This window comes from Ursus maritimus, unplaced genomic scaffold (assembly GCF_017311325.1).
Source record: "Ursus maritimus isolate PB19 unplaced genomic scaffold, ASM1731132v1 scaffold_19, whole genome shotgun sequence".
Classification (NCBI taxonomy): domain Eukaryota; kingdom Metazoa; phylum Chordata; class Mammalia; order Carnivora; family Ursidae; genus Ursus; species Ursus maritimus.
In genome coordinates this window covers 47,365,465-47,391,830 of record NW_024424341.1, presented here as the reverse complement: position 1 = coordinate 47,391,830, position 26,366 = coordinate 47,365,465, and the positions used below count along the sequence as shown (strand labels likewise).

Genomic DNA, 26,366 nt, shown 5'->3' with positions numbered 1-26,366 from the left:
TACAGAGGGAATATTTCAATAGTTGCAGGTCATGAATTCATGGTAGGAATTCTTCATGCTGCATAGAAAACCCGGTTGGAGAGAATGGAGAGACAGCACGGGGATGGAAGGGAGGAATAGCCTAAAGGGCTGACTTGACTCTCATTAAAAGGATAAGTAGTCCAAACATATTTGCTAGGCAGGACCACCAGAAGTAGAGAAGCGAATGTTTGCGAGTTCTAATACATGGCCTTTCAGTAAGAAATAAAGACACAGCTCTAAGCTAAGTCAAGACAAGATTTACCCAAGAAGCAGCCATTTCTGCCTCTTCTTTCTGTTCTAGGTTTCTTTCTAGAGTGATACTAGGTACAGAAATCACAGCACAGCTTCTTCACCTGCTATCATCAGCTCAGAGCCAGAAGGATATTGAAATGCACAAAAGGCCACCCTCTTCCTTTGTCACAGGAAAGATTCAGAAAAAAGGAGGTCCTATGTGGACACTTAATGTGAGTTTCTCCATCCTGGTTCCAGATGTCCTCCCCTCCCACAGCCAGCCACAGATCCTGCCACAGCACGGGGAACGTGGGCTGCACTGACCTGCCCCTTCCAAGGGAAGGCCGAACACTCTGGTATCCTCTCTTCAACTGAAAGCAGCTCTCACAACTGTATCCGTGACTCCGTGTGCTTCACCCTGGTCCACCTGAGAAGCACCTGGAGCACAGAGGTAAAGCAGCACTGACGCTCTCGCCCTGACCAACAGACAGACTCTGGCAGAGGGCGCAGGTGATGGTGGTTCTGAAAACCCACCCTTTACTGTAAACCCAGGCTGATAAGCAATGATGTGCTTTCAAGTTTGAACGTGCATAGAAATCATTTGGTGTCCAGGTCCCATAGAAGAAATGGTGATTCTGCAGGTTTGTAACGGGGTCTGAGAATTGGCATCTGTCACGAGTTCCTTCTTAGTGGGGATGCTGCTCCCGGAGACCCACGGTTAGTGGCCACACTGGAGAACGCAGGCACAGCACATCTGAGCCCCCCACACCCGCCACCTTATGTCAACACAAACAACTCCTGCTGAGTTCCCAGGAAAGAGTTTACTATTTACTTCTCACTGTTGTGAGTTTACGGTCGGTTCCCAGCAAAGACCACCATTGCCATCCTGAAGGACCACATGCTTTCACAGCACTTTAAAGTTTACAAAAAGAAGGCTAGTGAGCGCTCATGTCCGAGCAAGTCTCTATTTGGAAAGCAATGTGTATACGTTGGTTACGGCAATGTTGATTGAGCACTGATTTTCTGTTCACCAGGAAGTTATGGTGCACCGTGTTGCACATACGATGTGACGTCACCCCCATAATACCCCGCGCGCTGGGCACCAGGTGTCCTGTAATAACCATGAAGATGTACGTACTGGGCCCCACCTATGTGCTTCATCTTCTTTTTCCTTATTGATTAAAAAAATTAAAGTTTGTATGCTACAGGAGCGAAATATGATGAATGGAAAAATAGAGAAAGGAAGGGTAGATTAGTAGTTCCGAGAGATTTCTTTGTTGGGCTTACATGTTCTTAACAGGATAGAAAAATGTTTGAGTTTACAAGGAAATGCCAGTTTTCCTGAACTTTGTATACTCTCATTAGCAATATAGGATCATTTTAATTCCTCCACATTGGTGTTACCAATTTTATTTCATTTTTCTTCAAATTTAGTTATTCTAGCAAATAGGAAGAGTCATTTTCCTGTAGTGTCCCTGTTTTCTAGGAGGAATGGTTAAAGAAAATGTGCTATATACACTAGAACATTATTTATGATTCAAAATATGTATTATAGAATATATTATGTATCATAAATAAAATATCAAATATACTATAATATCAATCTATACAAAATTCAGCCTTAAAAAAAGAAGAAAAACACCCTTCCATTTGGACAATGTGGGTGAGCACAGAGGATGGTATGCTAAGTGGAATAAGCCACACAAAATGCAAATACTGTATTATCTCAATTATATCTGAAATCTAATAATATTGAACTCCTAAAAGCAGAGTAGAATTTTGATTCTAGGACATGGCTGAGGGCAAAGTGGGAGACGTTGGTCAAATGGCACAAAATTTCAGTTAAGCAGAATGAATAAATTCTGGAGATCCAGCGTGGTGACTACACATAATTCTACGTCTATTACACATGATATCTGCTAAGAGAGTATATCTTCAATGTTGTCAACAAAAATTAATTTAAAAATCAGAAATAAAACATCCTAACACTATGAGATTAATTAGTTAGATTGCTTTAATCATGTCATAATGTATACATATATTTATGTTTTGTGACTTGAGCAACTACTGAATCTGTGGGAATGGAAAACAGGATTCTGGGTGAAAGGATGGTGAAGCACACGATTTAAGGATAAAAAACAGAAATGAAGGCACTAAAATATATAGTCCTTTGGCCCCATTTATTGGATTCTGGGTTTTGAGAATTGTGAGCACCAGCCCTGGAGAGATGAAACCAACAGCCCCTCAGAATCTGATTTCTTCAAATCTGTCTTGGGAAGGGAGGGGATCCCAGAGCCAGGCCAGACCAGCACACAGCCTCAGAAGGGGGTGGATCTGGTTTGAGCTAGTGGGGAGCTGACTGTAGGCTCTGATCTCCCTGCCTCTGGGGGTACTTCTAGGCCTGTCATTCCTAAGCCTTCCCAAAGAAATTCAACACCCAGTGTTCATATTATTTTAATCTATTTTGTCTCTTCTTTGTCTATTCATAAAATAAAATGAAAAGCAAGTTAACATAAATGCTCAGAATTTTCAGGGAAAATTATATTAGAAAGCTTTATTCTTAATAAAAATGTAAAATAAATGCTACTACTACTGCTACTAAAAACTCTTTGGTCCATGGATGACCCATCAGGGGTGACACCAGAACTCTCAGCATAACACAGAGAGGGAACTGGCCCAACTGAAGCAAAGTCCCCTGTAAACCACCTCTTCCTCACATTGACTCCACAATCCTGAATTCAACAATGAACCCATTTGCTCTCACCTAAAAGTTCCTGAATGGTAGGCATCATGACTCTTCATCTTATTTTCTAATGACCAAATGCCACGGAAATAATCAGGTTCTATCTGTTTGCATCTACACACTTGTTCTGTCAGTGTTCTTTGCCACAGTATGAAGAACCTGGAGTACCTCCCTCTGGGGTACCGCAAAGGAGATTCCTTCTATGGAGAGAGGGAGGACCCTGGATGACTCATTCTTCTTTCTCTGAGATGGAAGCAGATTCAGATTCTGGTGCCAGTCTAACCCCAGTCTACACAGGACATCCCTAAATATTCCAAAGAGTCCCTGGTTCTGGAAAGAGTATCCCCAGTGAGACTGACCTGTTAATGCCCCCATAGGGATTCAGGGAGTAGAAACCTTAGGCTGCATCTGTACCATCAGGTAGGTCATAGACCTGTCCTGGTAGATCAGTATCCTCTGATGCAGGTGTGATATATCCTGTTCCCGGGCAGGGCTCTCTGGTATAAGAAGTCTCTACTTCAGTTAACACCGTTTACAGGTAGCTGTAGTTGTGGTCATGATTCCAGATATTTTGTGGGTTTTAACCTTGCAGTGTTAAAAGATCTTCCCCCTCTGGAGTTTGCATCTAGGCAGGACCTAGTGTGGTAGGTTTTAATGCCTATGCTTGTTGCCACTTAGAGATTCCGCACTGACCATTAGGAGTCCCAGTTTTTTGAGGAACCATCAAATTTGTTAACCACCTTTGTGGAACTGTCTTCACAAGCCCACACCCAGGAAAATGTTAGGCAAATATAACATCTCATACTGAAAGATACCCATTCAGAGATATTTTGGGTATCTCTGCATTCTTTCAGGAGACACTGTTACATTACTGATTGGACTCTGACCTTACTTCCTGGACCACTAATACAACTTAATTGTATGGATAATTATATAATACTTTTAAAAAGGATTCATTATATTGCTATAATTATCTATTACTAGAATAGATTCTCTATATTATTCTCAATTTTACCTACAATGTCACTAGCTTGTAATTGTACATAACACTCTGTGAGGCGTGAATATATTAATGACTGACATGGAGGAAAACTGACTATATATTTCTCCTGAGATGAGGAAGTTTTCTAATTCATCCAGGGTATAGAGGAAGACCCGGATATAGAGTGGGTCATCACTCAGGAGAATAAAGGGGCTGATAGTCTACACATTCAATGTAATCCCTATCAAAACAGTACCAGTATTTTTCACAGGGCTGGAAAAAACAATTCTAAAATTTGTATGGAACCAGAAAAGACACCAAATAGCCAAAGTAATGTTGAAAAAGAAAACCAAAGCTGGAGGGAATCACAGTACCAGCCTTCAAGCTATATTCAAAGCTGTAGTCATCAAGACAGTATGGTACTGGCACAAAAATAGACACAGAGATCAATGGAAAAGAAAAGACAACCCAAAAATGGACCCTCAACTATAAGGCCAACTAATCTTCAACAAAGCAGGAAAGAATATCCAATGGAAAAAAGACAACGTCTTCAACAAATGATGTTGGGAAAATTGGAAAGCAACCCACAGAAGGATGAAACTGGACCACTCTTTTACACTATAATCAAAAATAAATGCAAAATGGATAAAAGACCGACATGTGAGATAGGAGTCCATCAAAATCCTAGAGAAGAATGCAGGCAACAACTTCTTTGACGTCAGCCTCAGAAACTTCTTACTAGATATGTCTCCAGAGACGAGAAAAACAAGAGCAAAAATGAACTACTGGGACTTTATAAAGATAAAAGCTTCTGCACAGCAAAGAATCAACAAAACTAACAGGGAACCTACAGAATGGGAGAAGATATTTGCAAATAACATATCAGATAAAGGGCTAGTATCCAAAATCTATGAAGAACTTATCAAACTCAACAACCAAAAAACAAAAAATCCTGTCGAGAAAAGGGCAGAAGACAAGAGCAGACATTTCTCCAAAGAAGACATACAAATGGCTAACAGACCCATGAAAAAATGTTCAACATCACTCATCAGCAGGGAAATACAAATCAAAACCACTACCTCACACTTGTCAGAATGGATAAAATTGACAACTTAGGAAACAACAAATGTTGGGGAGGATACAGAGAAAGGGGAATCCTCTTACATTGTTGATGAGAATGCAAACTGCTGCAGCCACTCTGGACAACAGTATGGAGTTTCCTCAAAAAGATAAAAATAGAACTACCCTACGAGCCAGCAATTACACTATAGGATATTTATCCAAAGGATATGAAAATAGTGATTTGAAGGGGCACCTACACCCCAATGTTTACAGCAGCAATGTCCACAACAGCCAAACTATGGAGAGAGCCCAGATGTCCACCTACGGATGGTAGATAAAGAAGATGTGGGGTGTGTGTGTGTGTGTGTGTGTGTGTGTGTGTATACACATCCGAATATTACTCAGGCATTAAAAAGAATGAAATCTTGCTATTTGCACCAATGTGGATAGTACATGAGAGTATTACCCTAAGTGAAATAAGCCAGTCAGAGAAAGACAAATACCATGAGTTCACTCATATGTGGCATTTAAGAAACAAAACAGATGAACACAGGGGAAGGGAAGCAAAAATGAAGTAAGATAAAAACAGAGAGGGAGTCAAACCATAAGAGACTCTTAACTACAGGGAACAAACCAAAGGTTGCTGGAGGGGAGGTGGGTGGTGGATGGGGTAACTGAGTGATGGGCATTAAGGGGGGCACTTGATGTAATGAGTACTAGGTGTTATGTTCTACTGGTAAACCACTCAATTTTACCCCTAACTATAATAACACACTATATGTTAACTAACTTGAATTTAAATAAAATCTTTAAAGAAATAGCCCTTCTAAAAAAAATGAATAAAGGTGCTGGCAATTCGGAAACATGCATTGATTAAGAACAAGTTGTTCGCTTCCCTCCACATAGTCTAGTGAAAAAGAGAAAAATTACAATAAGGGAAAGAGGGAGGGTATAAAAAATTGTAACAGTGCTTTCCATGACAAATGCGTGGGGTAGCTATTTTCTCAGGAGAGGTTCTCAGTGTGGTATTATCCAATGAAAGTGTTAGCGGCCAGTTTGTGCATGTACAGAAGAAAACCAGAATGAGTCCTAAACAGAGAATATCTGAGGTACATCTGAACAGTATCCAAAGCCTATAATCTTTGTGATGTATTTATTGTTCTTCTTTTCCAGTACATACACAGGAACTGTGGTATTGACCAGCTCACACAGGATCCAACACAAGATATTGGGGGGGACCAAAGGAATGTAGGGCTGTTCCTTAATGCTTCGCCCACCTGGAATTCCTGGGACTGATGGTGATGGCTTGGAAGACACTCAAGGGGCCAGAGTTGTCAATGGACACACCTCTGGACTCTCTATGAAACTAGAAAATGAGTCTGTATCCAAAATCATGGAGAAAATGTTTCAAACCAAAAGCTGCCAAGGTGTCTGTGATTCCACCAGAAGGAATGACCAACACTTGGCTACATTCATATGACTGAGAAAAAAACCTTTCAACCTTGCCCTGGTTCCACAGCAGTAAAGGGAAATCATGATGACGTAAGAGGTAGAACTCCTGCAGGTTTCCAGTAAAAACCTGGACCAGGAAGATCATTCCCAATGTCAAATTCTCAAATGCCAATTTCCGGGGTTCAATATTTACATTCACACACAGAAAAATCAGCAGGGAAACATGAGCTGTGGGCCATGTTTACCATGAAAAATGAAATAGACAAGGTTGACCAAAGTCTAAAGTAATTCTATCGTGTTTACAACATATGACCTGGTGTTACGAATGCTTTATTCTAATGATTTTAATGTTCATGATTTTATGCTTTTGGACTACTATTATTCCTTTTTTACTGTGTCAGGTAACAGAATACATACATATTGGGACTGCCCCTGATTTTGACACAAAACTCCTAACATTCTTGTAAATTCCTAAGTGATAAGAACACTAAGAGCATCCATGTTCTAATATTTGTCTTTGAACTCTCCCTGACTCAGGGCTGCTAAAACTCTTAATTCCTAAGTGATAACAGCACTAGGACTATCTCTTATTCTAGGAAAGTGGCTCTGGGTGGGCTCCTGGTTGGGCGATGGCCATGAGAAAGACCAAGCCATAATCAGAATCTTGGAACACTCAGCTTTTCTCCCCACACCCCTTAATCCAGAGAAGGGAGAAGGGCTGCAAATGGAATTATGACTGGTCATTAGTACATGAAGAAAGCTCCATAAAATCCCAATAGTATGGAGTTGGGGGAGATTCCAGACCAGTGAACACATCCACAGTGGGAAGGTGACACACCCTAACTCCACGGGGACAAAAGCTCCTGATCATGGGACCCTCCCAAATCTCACACTATGCATCTCTTCATCTGGCTATTCAGCTGTACCCTTTATCATGGCCTTCATTTTTCTATTTTTTAAGATTTATTTATTTGAGAGAGAGAGAGATTGCATGGTGGGGAGGGGCAGAGGGAGGAGGGAGAAACTCAAGCTGACTCTGCGCTGAATGCAGAGCTCCACACAGGGATCAATCTCAGGACCCTGAGATCATGATCTGAGCTGAAACCAAGAGTAAGAGGCTTAACGGACTGTGCCACCCAGGTGGCCCTATAATAGCCTTTAATAAGCTGGTAAACATGTTTCCCTGAGGTTTGCAAGCCACTCAGCAAACTAATTGAACCCAAGTAAGACATTCTTGGAATCTCTAAACTATACCCAGTCATTCACAAATATGGGTAATAGCCTGAGCTTGTGAACAATATATGAAAGTATGTGTGTAAGGCAGGGGGAAGCCAGTCTTCTGGAACGGAACCCTTATCTGTGGGACCTGAAAATATCTCTGGGTAAACAGTGTTCAAATTAACTTAAATTGTAAGACATACAGACAGTGCTGGAGACTTGCTATTTGTTGTGGGGAAAGCACCCCCACTCTGTATTTGTGACCAGAAGTGTCAGAAATAAAGTGCTCTGTGTAGTAAGAGGGACACGGAGCACAGAAACACATTAGGAAAGAACTGGGCTTTTCCCCTCATAGAAAAGAAATAGGGTTTTTTTTTCTTTATAACTGACCAAAATAATTCAATTTAAAAAAAAGACTAATGATCATCTAAATATTGGTAGAGTCAACATTTGAACCTGGTCACCTATAGCAACAAGAGGCATTCAAATGCCCTTCCAGAAGAAGACCTGATCTTGGATTCTCTCCTCTGACAATCAACGCTTCATCCAGAAATCCGTACACAGAACAGCCTCCATGGTCTGAGACTGGAGTGTAAGTTCCAGCCCTGGGCACACATATACCCTGAATGGGTATTTAACTGACCACTGAAGACCAGGTGCACAGGTCCAGCTTCCAGGGTTTAAACGCAGAAGTCCAGCCTATATATGACCCATTTTCACGTCCGGAGAACCAAGAACACAGTCCACCTAAAACAATTCATGCCCATCTGTGTATCTGACTGCGTTCTTCATGGGCTAATATCCTCATTGAAGATGACCGCCATAAGCATGTCCCCAGAGTGTCATTCTCAAAGCAGGTTCCCAAAACAGGCTCCATTGGCATCACTTGAGTACTTGCAAGAACAGAAAATTGGGGGTGGGGGGTTATAGCCCAGTCCAGAACTATTGTAATGATAACATGGGAGGAGGCCTAGAAATCGGAGAATTTTACAAGTGCATCAGGTGATCCCCATGCAAGATATGACAGCCTCTGCAGTAACTAAGTCACAGGTCATCCCTGAATTATGCACAGACAAGTCACTCTTACAAATCCTCTATATGTGGTGATGTTAGTGGTGTGACACACACAAATACACACAAAACACATTTTTCTTATCCATAAATAAATCTGACTCTAACATAATCTCTTATGGCTTCCTGGTCTTCCAGGTCTCACTTCCTCAATGCCCTCCTCCAGCTTCCTGGGATCACCCATAAATACACTTCTCATCACATTCTTTCTTCAAAATAATCCAACTTAGAGTGAATTGGAAATTATTCAAATATTTCATCAATAAGATAGGAAACACATAGAGCCAAATGGTAATAAACGTTATAATTTATAATGGACTTGAATATAGAATTCTCACTATGAATTGGCATTTGATGATTTTTGCTATAAGAGCATAAATAATGGGATTCCTGGGTGGCTCAGTGCGTGATGCGCCCAACTATTGATTTTGGCTCAGGTCATGATCTCAGGGTTCTGAGATTCAGCCCTGCGCTGGGCTCTGCACTGGGTGTGGACCCTACTTAAGATTCTGACTCTGCCCCTCACCCTACCCAGGTGCACTCTCTCTCTCTCTCTCTCTCAAAAAAAAAAGAAAAAGAAGAAAAGCAATAAAAATGATATATGTAAATTATAGAGTACACAAGATAAAAGATAGGATATGAGTGAGTATTGGTGACATAAAGACAGTAAAGAGGGACAGAAAAAGTAGAATTTTGCATGCTACTGAAAATATGAAGTTAAAATGGTTTGTTACAGCTTTGAGAAGTTTTAAGTAATCTCCAAGGTAACAGGACAAAAAAACTATGAAAGACATAAAAAGGAAATAAGAATGGTATCAAAGCTGTCATTACAAACATCAAACATAATGGAACACAATAAGAGAGGGAAACAGGGATAAAATATCCACAAGAAGTATAGAAAACTGAAAACACAATAGCAATAGTCCTTCCCTTTTAGTAATTACGTTCTCGCTAAGTACATTAAACTCCCCCCATTAAAAGGCAGAAAATAAAGGTCCCTGGGTGGTGCAGGCAGTTAAGCATCCAATTCTTGGTTTCAGCTCAGGTCATGATCTCAGGGTTGCGGGATCGAGCCAGCTCCACACGCAGCGTGGAGTCTGCTTTGGACTCTCTTCCCTCCGCCCCCAGTCCCTCATCCCCCTCCCTGGAATAAATAAATGAATCTTAAAAAAAAAAAAAAAAAAGCCATAGAGTTGCTGAGTAAAACACAACATCTGACAACCTCCCATCTACAAGAGTCACAATAAATCTAGGGACACACGTAAAATACAAGTCAAAGTATGTAGATTTCATGCAAATGGAAAGCAAAGGTCACGGGTAGCCATATTAATATCAGACAAATACACATTAAGTTCATAGAGTGTTAGTACAGAGAAATGACAATATATGTAAAGAAATGAAATAACCGGATACCGTAACAATTATAATTATGTGTGCCCCTAACATCAGAGATCCCATGTATGTGAAGAATCCAAGACAGAACCAAAGCAAGAAATCAACAGTGTCACGGGAGCAGCAGAAGTTAATACATCAATTTAACTGGATAGAAAGACCACCCTCAAGCCCAGTAGGGAGAGCACTTGAATCACATAAAAGACCAATTACATATAATGACATATACAGACAACTCCACCAAGCAAGAGCAAAATATACATACCTTCTCAATCACACATAGAACATTCTGTAGTATAGACAACCTGCTTGTCTACAAAACAAGTCTTAACAAATTTAAGATTAATATCATACCAGTATCTTTTCTGACCACCGTGGAATGAAACGAAGAATGAACAGCAGATGGGAAATGGGAAATGCCACACATACTTGGAAATTCAACAACATGCTCTTGAAAAATCAATGGGTTAAAATGAAATTAAAAAAATAACCAGTAAATATCTTGAGACCAATGAAATGAAACACAATATATTCAAACACACGGAAATCAGATAAAATAAGTGTAAGGAAACACTCAGTGGAGTTTAAAGGCAACCTGAGAAATGGAAGGAAATTTGTCAGAGTCTCTAGAGCATAAGGATTTAATATCAAGTATATAGAAAGAACTTTTGCAACAACAACCAAACAGCAACTAGCATTATTAAGAACTGGACAAAGTTTTCAATGGGGACAATCCAAGGAAGATATAAAAATGGACGAGAATACGAAAGATGCTCAAAATCACTATTCATTAGAGAAATAAAAATCAAACAGTGAGTCATCACCTCACACCTGTTCAGATCCCACTATTATAAAACCAAAAAACCTACATGTGTTGGAAAGGCTCAGGTAAGACTGAAACCCTTACGCACTGCTAGAGGAAATGCAAATGGTGCAATCACTACGGAAAACGGAATAGATTCTTCAAAACCTTTAAATCATATTATCATATGACTCAGCCATCCCACTTGACAGTATGTAACCAAAGACTTCAAAGTAGGATCTGCAAGAGATCATAAGCAGATTCACAGCAGCATTATTCAGAAAAGGCAATAATAAATGAACGCAGCAGAAATGTTCAAGAATGCATAAAGAAAATGTAGCCTATACATGCACTAAAATAACATTCAGCTTCGAAAAAGGAGACACATCTTGTCACTTTATACAACATGGTTAAAACGTGATGGTGTTAAGGGAAATAAATGAGTCACAGGAACATAGACACTATGATTTCACTTAAGTGACTGACCTAGTGTTCACGAACAGAAGGAAGGAAGGAAGGAAGGAAGGAAGGAAGGAAGGAAGGAAGGAAGGAAGGAAGGAAGGAAGGAAGGGAGGAAGGAAAGGGGGAAGGGAGAAAGAATAAGTTCTAGGATCTTAGAGACAAATGTGGAAGTGGCTACTTAACAGGTATTTTGTTTCAACTCTGCAAGATGAGAAAATTCCAGAAATTGTTTTTCCAATAATGTAAATACACTTAACACTTTAGTTATTACCTGAGACAAATTTTATCTGAGTGACGCATCCATATGACAGGGCAAACAACTAATTACCAAACATCTGCTCCTTATCTTATTGCTCCGGGAAGTCCATTTCTCCATTTCAAAGTCCCAGACCCCCCCTCCATAGAAAGGATGACCTATATATACCTCATTTTGTCTAACTGTCTTTGAGATTTCCATGTCTGTGAAGGTTCCTTCTACTTAAGAAATTTAATTTGATCTATCCTGTTAATCTGTCCCATTACAATTGGATTCTTAGTCCAGGTAGAAGAACCTTGAAGGGGACAGAAATTCATGTTCCCTAACAGGATCAACACACATTTGATCGAATGAAGCCAGCATTGATCTCATCAGTTCAGATGAAAGAATGCGCACTACAGGTCCTATATCCCCAGGCACAGCGGTACCAGACAAGCGACATGTAGCCTACGCTCAAGACGTTGGAATGTGACCCCACTAGCTTACAAGTAGTTAATCAGCACTACCCTGCAGATAGAACTACCATATGCAAATAAGAAAACCTCTAACGTTAAGAAGAAACATCTTTTTCTGATTTAAAAGTCTTTTGAGGTAGAATACACCTCTGGGGTATAAAGTAAAGCATCACCAGAAAGTATCAATTAACATCTGCTAACATGGCCTCATGGGTCCATAATTTTTCTATTTTTTCCAGTTTCATCTTAGGCCACAAAATTACACCACTTGTATTATTTGTGAGGAGTGTATGACAACAGAATTGTTCAAATTCACCTCGTTCTAACAGTAAGGCAATGAAGTACAATGGAAGGCTGAATTCTAGTGTAATTTTTTTGGTAAAATAACATTTTCAAATATACTTAAATATAGAGGTTTTTACGACACAATTTGATTTACACATCAATGAAATATATATAACAATACAGAGAAAGAAGAATTTAATTTGTACTGAAATAAATATTACATGTACAAAGCACATATAGTGAAAACGGGTCACAATAAATGAAAGTGGAGACATCATTTTGCTCAGTCAATAAAGAAAGCCCTTGACACTTCCAATCCTACATCATCAAATTTAATTATTCTTGCTGATTTAGGACACAAAACAAATATAGATCCCAGGGCTTAACTTTCAGATGTACCAGTATACATAAATCACTACAGTGATCCAATTTAAGGTCGGTAGGGACCAGTAAATCATGGCCTGAGAGTGAATGAGTTCCTTTTTCCATTAGTGCTGTCAGGCTAGGATTATCGTGTTATTCGATTTTCTCAAAAGGGCTTCACATTTTCTCAAATATTCAGGAGAAATATATTTTCCGTCTGAGCTGTACGCTAGGATTGATGTGCTTTGGTCTTGAATATAGAAGATAGATGAGTTGTAAAATTGTTTTTTTTTTTTTTTTTAAGATTTTATTTATTTATTTGACAGACAGAGAGACAGCCAGTGAGAGAGGGAACACAAGCAGGGGGAGTGGGAGAGGAAGAAGCAGGCTCACAGCGGAGGAGCCTGATGCGGGGTTCAATCCCAGAACGCTGGGATCACGCCCTGAGCCGAAGGCAGAAGCTTAACGACTGCGCCACCCAGGGGCCCCCTGTAAAACTGCTTTTATAAGTTTATACAATCTGGACTGTATTGGCCTGAAGAGTGTAACTGCCAAACTTGTACAATTGTTATTAAAAGGGGATGCAAGAAAAGTTATTAGGAAATGCAGACACACTATATATACAAATTGTTAGTTTAATATATCCCATTTAAGCAACCCCTTAACCCACTGAGCCACCCAGGCGCGCTGCCATGTTCTGATTTCTAAGGGTAGCAGTTGAACAGACTTCTAGATGGTACATTTGAAGCATCTTAGGATAGAGTGAGGGTAAGTAGGGGCAACCTGACAGATGTTCCTTAGTTTACAAATGCATCTGGTAATACTTTTAGTGGACCACAGAGCCACAACACTAAGACTGTCTATACATGACCTATTATGACGATTTCTTTACATCAAGATATTTATATTAAGCTTACAGAGCTACAGGGGAAAAGGCAATTTTAGTTCTCAAATGATTCCAAGTCAGAAAGGGGAGAGAAATATTAAAATGTTAGGGCGCCTGGGTGGCACAGTCCAATAAGCATCCGACTCTTGGTTTCGGCTCAGGTCATAATCTCAGGGTCGTGAGATCAAGCCCCGCTTCGGGCTCCATGCTCATCATGGAGTCTGCTTGGGATTCTCTCTCTCCCTCTCCCTAGGTCCCTCACTCTGTGCTCTCTCTAAAATAAATCTATAAAAAAAAATCAAAATGTTAGTTTGGGGACTTAAAGCCTGATATTGGAGGACTCTAGAAGAAATAAGGATGTAGTCCAGTTGATGATGAATATTATTAAAAATCTCGTAACTATAAATGTGTTACTGAGACATATTTCTCTCTATAATCATCTTCATTTTTACCAAAAATAGCCAAACTAACACTGATTTGATTGCAAAAAAAGTCTAACAAAAAATCTTGTCCTGGGGTGCTCCTGAGTGGCTCAGTGGGTTAAGGGGTTGCTTTTGGCTCAGGTCATGATCCCATAGTCCCAGGAGAGAGCCCTGTAGGGGGGAAAGCCTGCTTCTCCCTCTGCCCCTCAGCCCTCTCCTGAGCTCTCTCTCTCTCTTGCTCTCACTCTCCCTCTCTCAAATAAATAAAAATCTTAAAAAAAACAAAACAAACAACTTGTCCTGATTATTTACATAAATGCAAGAAGAAAGGGTTTGACCTATCAAATCTTTAAAAATAGCTTTTCTGGAACTTTTCGTAAGGAATCTCAAGATCGAACCTTTAACAGCGTCTCCACACTGGAAGCCATGCCATAAACTTGCCACCAGACTGTCTACAATAACAACAGATCTGGGCAAATTCCTCTCTTCATGAAGACCCCTAACTATCCCTAGGTTCCTGCACCTCCCAGGAAATTACCTTCTTTGCTCTCCTGGTAAGGCTGCTGGGAACTCTGTAAACAAGGTGTCAGGCTGATATTTCCAAGGGGGCTTTACTGGCTCTGTAGAGTCAATCTTAGTTCCTTGCAGTTGTCATCATACCTGAGTCTCTGCAGCTCTTCCCCAGCTATGACATTCGAGTCAAAGCCTTGGTTACATAACCAGTGTTTTCAACTATGTCTCTTCACAGTGAGAACAGATTCTTATTGAAACTGAAATTGCAAATACATATATTGGCTAAAATATAATAGTTACCCCAACTTTCTGGATTCTGGAATAATCAGGTGGGGAGAATAGATAAGTGTTTCAATTGGTTTAAAAGGTATATTTTGGTGGCGCCTGGGTGGCGCAGTCGTTGGGGCGTCTGCCTTCGGCTCAGGGCGTGATCCTGGTGATCCGGGATCGACTCCCGCATCGGGCTCTTCCGCTGTGAGCCTGCTTCTTCCTCTCCCACTCCCCCTGCTGTGTTCCCTCTCTCGCTGGCTGTCTCTCTGTCACATAAATAAATAAAAAATCTTTAAAAAAAAAAAAATAAATAAATAAAAAAAATAAAAGGTATATTTTGTGCCCTCGTGCAAGTCAGTTAACTTAAGAAAAAAGTTTTCTTGGGGCCCCTGGGTGACTCAGATGGTTGAGTGTATGCCTTCGGCTCAGGTCATGATCTCAGGGTCCTGGGATCAAGCCCCACATAGGACTCCTGGCTCAGCGGGGACTCTGCTCCTCCCTCTCCCTGCCCCTCCCCCTGCTTGTGCTCTCTCTTTCTCCCTGTCAAATGAATACATAAAATCTTTTAAAAAAGAAAGAGAGAGAAAAGTTTTCTTAAGTCTGTAAAAAACCAAAACACTTAAAAGGAGTTTTTTCAATTCCAGTTAGTTAACAAACACTGTAACATTAGTTTCATGTGTACAATAGTGACTCAACAATTCCATGCAACACCCGCCGCTCAAAACAAACACGCTCCTTAATTCCCATCCTTTATCTCACTCACCCCCCACCAACCTCTGCTCTGGTAACCATCAGTTTCTTCTCTCTACTTAAGAGTCTCTTTCATGATTTGCTGTCTTCTTTTTTATTTTTCTCTTGGCTTGTTTCTTATATTCCACATATGAGTGAAAATATATGGTATTTCTTTGACTTCTTTTGCTTAGCGTAATACTCTCTAGCTCCAACCATGTCACAGCAAACGGCAAGAGTAAATTTTTTAATGGCAGTAATATTCCATTACCCCCCCCACACACACAAACACAATGTCTTCTTTAATCATTTATCAGTCAAAGAATACTTGGGACTGACTATTTGAAGCAGAAATGTTCATTGCCACTGACTATTGAACTCCTCCAACAAATCCATGGCACAGACCAAGCCAAAGAATGGGACTATACCCATCATGGGGCTGACTGAAGGGGGGAAGGTCCCGCTCAGCAGTGCGCCAACTTCCATGAAATGTCACCCATCTACAGTGGATCTAAACTTGACTGGAGTTGTATACCTGGGATATTAGTGCTTACATGCAACCACAGCACATGCCTTGCTGATCCTGCCTATCCCACTGTCCAGAGGCTTCTTCATGTCCAAAATCTACTTTATCATGTGGTATTTTAAAGCAACATTCAAATGACTGCCTCATGCAATACCCCTCCTCCATCAATTACCACTGATCTAGGCCTGGGCAAACAGTCATCATTACCATCCAAAAGAATCTGGTCCTCAGTAACACACAGGAATTCAATTAAATCATGAAAACAAAGTAGGAGTTGCCTACTCTCCAGAAACCCACCACATTTGCCAATTCCTTATCCCCATTACATGTATTCATCAGATGACACCACCAAGAGCTGCCTGTGCCTTTGGAGTGGCTCGAGGGAGCTGCCTCTGCTCCCCTCCCACACTGGAAAGAGTTCTTCACATTTTTTTTGTTTGTTTTTTAAAGATTTTATTTATTTATTTCAAAGAGAGAGAGAGAGCATAAGTGGGGGGAGACAGGCCAAGAAAGAGGGAGAAGTAGACATGGGGCTCGATCCCAGGACCCTGAGATGATGACCTGAGCTGAAGGCAGACACTTAACCGACTGAGCCACCCAGGTGCCCCTCACATTTTCTTTTAATGGGTCTTATCTTTCTCTCTAAGGATGGTGCCTTCATCGTGTTTTACATCCCAGTGCTAAATGTCTGAACATCCATTGGCCTTGCATTTCTCTCATCTCAATTCAGTGTTTACTTAGGAAACTCTAGCTACAGCACAAGGAAGAATGTCCGTGATGCCTAAATAAGCTGGAAACAAAAATAAGGATAAATAGAACTGGAGATCTGGAGATAACTAGGAATATAAGTAGAAGTTATTTTTCTAAATCCAGGGAGTCGGTGTGTGACCCAGGAAAGGTATCCTCTCTCCATATGCAGAATTCATGCCAATTCTTCATCTTCTGTATTTTCTACCTTTTACTTGAGGCTACAGTATCACTCCTATTGGAATAGTTTCTCCTACTTATAGGGTACCTATTACATGCCAAGCATTAATATGAGTGTATGCTTACTTCATAGAAAAATCAAAACACCGCCACGTATGAAGTGGGGCACATACCTTTATTTGGGGCCATGGTGCATTGCTTTAAAGTCCCAAGACTAAGTTCAGACTGGGTCATTCAAGCTAAAACAGGTTTAGGTAAGCTCTGTGGGAGTCTTCTCTAAAGGACACATGAGGGAAAGTCATGGTAGTCAGGGGACATGTTTGCTCACAAGGGTGGACTGGGGGTGTGAACAGAAGTTACAGTAACTTGTGACTCTGCAGAGTGTCATCTAGGGAACACACTAGTGAGAAGGACAAGTGTCAGTTCAAGTCTCCTGCAAAAGTACTGCCTACACAAAATGTATCCCAAATAGCATTACTATAGAGTACTTGAGCCAATCAGTCAGTAAGACCCCCATATCATCTATAATATGTCCATGATAATATCCCAGTAAGCCCTAGGAGGAGAAAATGATACAATAGATAAACTAGGTAAAAATAATTACACATTATTTAAACTTTAGGCCAATGAAAAAACAGATATCTAGGATATCTAGGTATATTATTCTACCCCATTACCAAATATGTGATAGATTCCGTCAGTTACCTACAACCTTTAGATAGGTTAACATTGGTGGTGGGATAACACTTCATTCATTACTCATTCATGATAATATATTAAAAATCAATTATGTTTTATTAATTAAAATACGTTAAGCTCACATATGAACTAAGTTATGAATTTCAAATGCACTCTATGATCCTTATTCAAAATACAGAATACAAGTGTTAAAAAGCACTCGTATGCGGATATATGATGTGGATGTAGTGATTTCCGTAATTTTCACACATGAGGTCATTCTTAAAGAATGTGTATATATAATTATATACCATTTTAGGGAAGAATTAGCTATCCTCTTTCTGGTACCTGTGAGGATTTCTTAATTTCAACCACATCACCTGACATCCTCTACTTCTAACTATAGCTATTATGAGGGTACATCAGTATTTTACTGGACTGCCACCTCTTTTTCCTCAAAGACCAGATGGTAAAATATTTTATTTAGACTACCCAGGAAGTTCTTTAGCTTTAATAAATGGAGAAGTATGCTGTTCCGAACACAATTTTCATGATAACTTACATTATTAACGTTATAACCACAAACAGCATCTCTGTTTAGATTTTCTTTTTATATTGTATATTATATTGTCCTACTTCTCCCATGGACGATTAGATATGCGAGTCCCAACAAATGAAGAAGGGCACCTCATATCTTTGATACAGCAACAATCAGCCACATACTTTCACACACTCACTAGGAATAAATGAATTTTCCGAAGTGATTTGAGAGTACAAATACATTAATGTTTGCTAGTCACAAATCCCAGATAGGATCAATGGAAAAAAAAAAAAAAAGCACATATTGAAATTAATTATACTTATGTAAAAATCCATCCACTTAAACCTTTGAAGCATATAATAGCACATACGCTAAGTGTTTAACTTTGTATTATTCCTTCTAAGGAATATTTTGATGTAAAGTCTGAATAGATTGACTCACGTACTGCTTTCTACTTGATTTCTGTGATATTTATTGACATTTGATGTTCACTTACAAACATTTCTAAATATTTACATCTTTCAAGTTACTTTCGTTTATGCACTCTCTGGTGTTTGCTACAGTGAATATTCAAACTGAAAGTCTTTCCTCATTCGTTATGTTTCTAGGGTTTGAATCTAGTGTGCATTTTGGGATACTGAGTACAGAATGAATTCCAGTTAAAGGCACTGCAACTTCGTCTGTATTTTACAGTTTCTATCCTGTATTATAGCTATGATGTTGAGCACGAGCAAGTTGTGAGGTCCAGCTAGAGGCTTGCCAACACTCTTTATACTGTAATCTTTCTCCTCAGTATAAACTCTGAGATACAGAAAAGGGTTGAGCAGTTTAAAAGTTTCCCCATGTTCTTTACATTTATAACTTTTTTCCCAGTATGAATTGTCATGTTGAATGAGGCTTGACCTCTTATTAAAGACCATGCCAAATTCTTTATATTTGCAAAATCCATCCCAGCATACATTCTCTGATCAGGAATCAGGGTTTAACATTGCTTAAAGGCCTTGCCACATTCTTAACAATTTCACGGTTCCTCTCCAATATGAATTCTCAGATGGGAGGTACGGGGTGAGTAGTCCTTAAAAGTTTTCTCACATTCTTTACATTTGTAATGTTTGCTCCACTATAAATTCTGGCAACGAGTAAAGGTTGAACAGTGATTAAAGGCCTTCCCACATTCTTGACGTTGTCAAGTATGAGTTCTGTGATGTTGACGCAGGTGTGAGTGCTGGATAAAGGCATGGCCACATTCCTTACATATGTAAGGTCTCTCTCCAGTATGAATTCTGTGATGTCGAGTCAGGTGTGAGTGCCGGTTAAAGGCCTTTCCACATTCTTTGCATACGAAAGGTCTCTCTCCAGTGTGAATTCTGTGATGTTCAGTAAGCTTTGAGTGCTGGTTAAAGGCCTTGCCACATTCCTTACATACATAAGGTTTCTCTCCAGTATGAATTCTGTGATGTCGAACAAGGTATGAGTGCCGGTTAAAGGCCTTGCCACATTCTTTACATACATAAGGTTTCTCTCCAGTATGAATTCTGTGATGTTGAGTAAGGTTTGAGTGCAGGTTAAAGGCCTTGCCACATTCTTTACATATGTAAGGTTTTTCACCACTGTGAATTCTGTGATGTTGAGTAAGGCTTGAGTGATGGTTAAAGGCCTGGCCACATTCTTTACATTTGTATGGTTTCTCTCCAGTATGAATTCTGTGATGTTGAGTAAGGTTTGAGTGCTGGTTAAAGGCCTTGCCACATTCTTCACATTGGTATGGTTTCTCTCCAGTATGAATTCTTTGATGTCGAGTAAGCATTGAGTGCTGGTTAAAGGACTTGCCACATTCTCTACATTGGTAAGGTTTCTCACCAATATGCATTGGTTGATGTTGAGACAGTGTTGAGTGCCAGTCAAAGGCTTTACCACATTCCTCACAAATGTAACTTTTCTGTCCAGTAGCGACTGTGTTATGTATGTTTAGTCCTGATTGACTAAACATGTTCCCAGGTGTATTACATCTGTATGAGTTGTTTTCCATGTGAATTCTCTGATAATCACCACCATGGGAGGACTGGTTAACAGGTTTCCCATATTCATTATATTTATAAGGATTCTCTCCCCCAGGGATACTCTTATATATAATAAGGTTGGAGCTTTGATAAAAGACTTCCTCAAATTTATCAAAATTATAATGGCTCTCTGGAAAATGAGTCCTCAGAGGTTTATTAACATTTGAACACTGGTTAAATTTGTTCTCAGATTCGCTGCATTGAGCAATTCTGTTTTCATCGAATATGTTCTGATAATTTTGTAGCGTGAACTCCTCAGTGAAGGACCTCTCAAATGGATCCCACATAGCACTTTGTTCTTCATTTTTAAATGTCTGATTTTCAGAAATATTTGACTCAAAGGTCAATCCAATCCTACTTTCAAAATGGTTCAAATAATTATTTTTAGCATGGACTAGGTAACTTTCCAGATTTTCCAAATTTTCATTCTCCAGATATGTATGTTTGACCATTTGATTTAAGCCCTTGCTTACAGAAACACACTGCTTTGCAGAAGAAGCAGGATTAAGAAGGGAGGTTTTCCAAAGTGTTTTATATCCTTCATCATTTTGGGCAGTGAGATTCATATTATGGACAGTTGTCTCAGTTTGGATATGTCCTCCATGATATCTTTGATGCCCTTTACTTTCCCCATCATTTTTCCAGTCTATCATTAAGTGTAAATCCTCAAGGGCACTATGATTATATCTACCCACTGCCACGTTTTGGAAAGAAGCTTCTATGCACAGCTTTGGCAGGAAACTCTGGGTGCCATTTGAAGATATAGCTGAAAGATATCGAATAAGAGAAAAGTAAAATCATTCCACTTACTATTCTCAGATGAATATAATGAAAACTTCTAATATGGAAAAATAAAATCAATCAGAGAACTTCAGCAAGATGGTTAAGAAGGAATCATCAGGGCTTCATTCCTCCAGAGACACATAAACTTGCAGCCAATGTACCCATATCATAGCCTAACAGATAGTTCTGTAGTATTGTCATACTGGAGCACACATCACTTTCCTATACCTAAAAAATCAGGAAAAGTACCATTTGAACCTAAAATTAGCAGCAGGAAGGAAATTGAAACTTAAAATGCAAGTAAAATAAGATATAGCAAAAAGAGAAAAATGTCAATAGGAAGAGATGATTTTCCAAAAAGAGCAACAGCAGTGACATACTTTTAACTAAATCAAGTAAGAATGAAAGAGAGAAGACCAACTAAAATCAGAAGTGAAGAAGTGAAAGCAGACACAGTATAACTGATACCACAGAAATAAAAAAATTATAAGGTGATGATGGATAATTATATGCCCAGAGATAGATAACTAAACAAGGTATATAAATTTTAGAAAATGTATAACCTACCTGACTCCATCATAAATTTAAAGCAAAACAAAACAAAAAGCCCTGATCTACCATTACTGAGTAGACTGAAAAAAACATGCTCAACAAATAAAAGTTCTATGCCAGATGAATTCACTGGATAATTCAAAGAAACGTTTAATGAGAAAGTACTTCAAATCCCTCCAACATTTCCAAGAGGTGAAGAGAAGGGAAATTATCAAACACTCTCTGCGCCGCCGGCATTACCATATTAACAAAGCCAAGGAAGATACTATAAGCATAGAAGACTACAAAATGCTACCTTAAAAATAGTCATGCAAACTCCATAATAAAAGCAAGCAGACTAAATAAAAAGCACATTTTACTATTTTACAACATAATCAAGTGAGAATCCTTCCTGGAATTCAAGTGTGTTTCAACATACCAAAATCTATAAATTTCAGATTGCACCTTAATAGAATGAAGATCAAACATGACATTATATTAATTCATGTAGAACAAGTATGTGAGCGTATTGGACACCGTTTCATAATTAAAAACACTCAACAGTAGGAATAGAAAAGAAACTACCCCCACCTAATAAAGGCCACGTATGTACAAAAAGCAGAAATCCAACATATTTGATAGTAAAAGACTGAAAACTTCTCCTCTATAATCGGACACAAGGTAATAAAGAGACTTCGCCACTTCCAATCAATATAGTACTAGATATCCCAGTCGGAACAATTAGGCAAGAAAAAATACATAAAAGGAATCCAATTGAAAAGAAAAAGAAAACTATCTCTGTTCACGGATGACATGCAATAGAAAACCCTGAAGAATCCTTATTTTCACTTTTATGCTATTTCATTGTTTGGTCATTACTTATATTGTTTATTTCTGCTCATTTTCCCCAGTAGACATTCCATTTCTTAAATTTTCTTATGCTATGAATGCTTAAGAAAAAAAGTTCAAATAACATTACACCACAACAAACTAGAAAAAGAAGAAACATGACTGATATTTAGCTGAGGAAGAAAATAAGAAAAATCAGAAATAAATAAAATACAGATCAGAATAAATAATAACAACATTGAAAGTAATGCAATCTCTAGCAAAATCCAAATGCCTTTTTTAGCAGAAAGAACAAAACCCCTCCTATCATTCATATGGATGTCACAGGATAACAAATACCCAGAACGATCTTGAAAATGAAGAGTTCGTTGGTGGCCCCACACTTCCTGATTTAAAACATACTACAGGGGCGCCTGGGTGGCACAGCGGTTAAGCGTCTGCCTTCGGCTCAGGGCGTGATCCCGGCATTGTGGGATCGAGCCCCACATCAGGCTCTTCCGCTATGAGCCTGCTTCTTCCTCTCCCACTCCCCCTGCTTGTGTTCCCTCTCTCGCTGGCTGTCTCTGTCTCTATCGAATAAATAAATAAATAAAATCTTTAAAAAAAATAAAAATAAAAAAAAATAAAACATACTACAAAGACATACTTATCAAAATAATGTACTTTAAACATAGAGATAGAGATAGAATAATAGGAGAGTGTAGGTGAGCTAGAGGTCTACTTTTTCAGTGTTAATGTGTATGACAATGACCTGAAGATCTTGTTAAAATTCATATTCTGATTTGGATTTCTAGGAGGGGGTCTGAGTTTCCACATTCCCCACAAGCTAGCACGTGATGCCAACATCTTAGTTCAAGAGCCACAATATTACATTAAAAAAAAAATAGAGGAAATCATGAATGATTTTGAACTTAAAGAATATTGTGGAAATTACAACTTTTAACACCAAGAGCAGAAACAACAATTCTTCTTGAACATATACTAACCACTATGTAACATTCTAACACTTTTTCATAAATTCACCCATGAATCCACACTAACCTATGAGAAGAGTAAAACTGTTCTTCATCTTTAAAAAAAAATATCTTGGCAAAACTTCAGTAATAGTAGAGCCTGAGTTTTACCAGATTGTGTGATGTTGAATTTGTGTAAGAGGAACAGAGACCAGTACACAGAGGCAAGTCTAAAAGAAGGTTCACAGTAGGTTTCAAAGTGCCAGTGGGAAGGCAAACATGATTAAACCAGAGAACATGTCAACAGATGCTTTTCCAGAGATGCAGACATGGGAGGCTAACTGATGTATAAGAATCGTGGAACTCTCATCTCCTGTAAATGCCCTTCCCTCACTTCATAACGTCCTCCAGGGTTCCTGAAACCCTGTGGGATTTCTCCACTGCAACAATGATAGGGAGTTTTGATACAAGTCCTAGTCCTCATGCTGACCGATGTCCTCTCCAATTTTTGTCTCTCAAGGATGATGATCTTCTATTCTAACCTGTGAATGCCAATAGGAAGGTCCATCTGTGTACAAATGTGAATGATCTAGGGGCACCTGGGTGGCTAGTTTGGTTAAGATTTCAGCTCAGGTCCTGAACTCAGGGTCCGGGGATTGAGCACCCGGTGAAACCCAGTGTGGAACCCCGAATAGGGACCTGGGCTCAGCGGGGAGTCTGCTTGTACCTTGCACCTCCCCAGCTCTCTCTGTCTCAAATAAATAAATATCCTTTAAAACAAGCAAACAAACAAACAAACAAACACAAAGTTGTTGATGTAGTCAAGTGGAAGAAGAAAAAGCCAAGTTCATTTAATGCCAGGGCTGAATCTACGGCTCCCTTACACCTCATGTATCCCTCAGGTTTAACCAAAGAATGATAAAAATTGATTTCTTTCTAGGTGGTGGAAAAAAAGAAGGAGGCACACTTCACATGGGAACCAAGAGACTGATTCCAGGCTGAATGGAATCCAGCTTCGGTTCAAAGAAGAGTACTAAGTATAGTTAAAAACAAAAACAAAAAATACTTCTTTAATCTGAAGCACACGACCAGTTCTGGGCAGCCAAACGCTGAGAATGTACGCTCCACACAAAATTCCAGGTCTGCATCAGAGAAGATGAACAGTTTCAAAGGGTTCCTCAACATAGGGAAGAGGACCAAATAGGTGGGCCTGGAGTCCTTCCCTCCCTTCACTTTGCATTCAAGCTAACGTCGCCCCTGCGTGGTGAAGAGGACCAGCCACTCCTCTCTGCGCCTCTTTTTATTTCTCCTTCTTCCTGTCACCATGACAAACATATTCGTGGAAATAGCTCCCACTCTGACAAGTAATGCAGGTACAATCTGCTTCTGGTGCAACACTGGATTTCTTAGCATGGACCCCAGAGATTCCATAGTCTTTAAAAATACCAAGTTTTCCCTAAATTTTTACTAATTCCCACTGCTTCATGCTACAGAATCTCTTCTGTTTTCCATGCAAACCTCCTCCTAAAAACTGACTTTGCCTAAAATCAACAAGGGCAGGAAAATCAGTTGCACTTTTGAATATCCCCGAAAGAATCCACTTATACAGAAAAGTCTTCATAAGACATGTGGCCATTATTACATGCATGCTAATGGTTGAGAAATGAAAGAAAGCACATTGTGGAAAAAACAACTTAAGAAGCTCTCACAGAAATTACTGTTCTTCCATTTACCTCCCGGGTTGCTCGGTCTGTGGGGACTCCAGGCTCTCCCATGTCCTTGTATTCACTTCTCCACCCTGCCAGACGCACTCTCCTTCTCCACAATTTACATTTTCTCCATTGCGTTATTTATAAATTTGCATTCCTAAAACTATATCCTACCATGAATACCTAGGATTAGCTTCATTTGGAGAGTAGAAGAGCTTTCTTTACATGCAAGTTCTGAAGAAAGTACAGATATACATATATATAATTATATATACACACATATCTGTGTCTATTTCTTTTGAATAAAGTCCATCAATAACCTTGAGAACTGTAAAAATTTCACAACTACACACATTCCGTAATGTAACAACTTGGTCTCTAACAGTTTTCTAGTGCTGGCATCAGACAGGAGACTCCTAGATCAAAGTCCAAGCATCTTATGGCTCATGGCACAGCAAACACCCTAAACTTCGTCATCACACTGATTTCACTGGCCAGCTGCCCACCCCCAACTCACAGGGAGACACTGCACATATGTGTGTCATATCTGTGAGACTCTGAGCATAGGAAACCCCAATATCTTAGAGGAACATCTAACATATCTGTCCAAAATTTGTCATGGAAAGAGACATCTGTTTTCCTGTACAATTAACAAATCTGTCCTCTACCCAAAAGTAAGATACTATCAGTATATTCCAAGGCCTTTTTATACACAAGCATCAACAGAATGACAATGGAATAAAAATTTTCAATATCTCCATCCATAACACCTGGAGAAACTTAAACCCATAGAGAATCATCTCCCAACAATATTCACCAGTCAGTTTGACCCTGGAGTAGCTCTTGCCTAATTTTCCCATATGTACACCACCTCATTAAACATTCATTAATCTGACACAGGATCTGGGATAACATCTATTCAGTTTGCATCAAGAAACGTTTTCCAAGGCTATGATGGCAAGAAACAATGCAGAAGAATCAGGTGAACTGTATCATTCACTTCTGTAATGTCACTGTGTGTCTTGCATTCAACCAGGTAAAGAAATCCCAATACCCATGAGGGTCTACCTTAAATTTCTATAGTGAGCTTTCTAAGGGACATGGGTAAAGAAACACTAAACTGTGTGAAAGCATACACCTTACAGGTAGGAGAGGTATGTACAGGATGAGAGGATTCTGTACTCCTTACCCAGG

The 26,366-nt window shown here is 39.4% G+C and overlaps 3 protein-coding genes across 3 annotated transcripts in view; 1 reads left to right on the top strand and 2 right to left on the bottom strand.

Moving 5' to 3' along the window:
* The window catches only part of LOC103657337 (zinc finger protein 91-like), a 686,132-nt gene that overhangs the window by 482,080 nt on the left and 177,686 nt on the right, over nucleotides 1–26,366 (top strand). The gene's annotated exons all lie outside the window — the stretch shown is intronic.
* The window catches only part of LOC103672893 (zinc finger protein 260-like), a 79,852-nt gene that overhangs the window by 38,241 nt on the left and 15,245 nt on the right, over nucleotides 1–26,366 (bottom strand). The gene's annotated exons all lie outside the window — the stretch shown is intronic.
* Nucleotides 17,225–26,366, bottom strand: part of LOC103672894 (zinc finger protein 675-like) — a 93,970-nt gene continuing 84,828 nt past the window's right edge. The window contains 1 exon segment of the mRNA XM_040632930.1: nucleotides 17,225–21,113. Coding sequence (XP_040488864.1) covers nucleotides 19,408–21,113 — 1,706 coding nt within the window. The 3' untranslated portion in view covers nucleotides 17,225–19,407.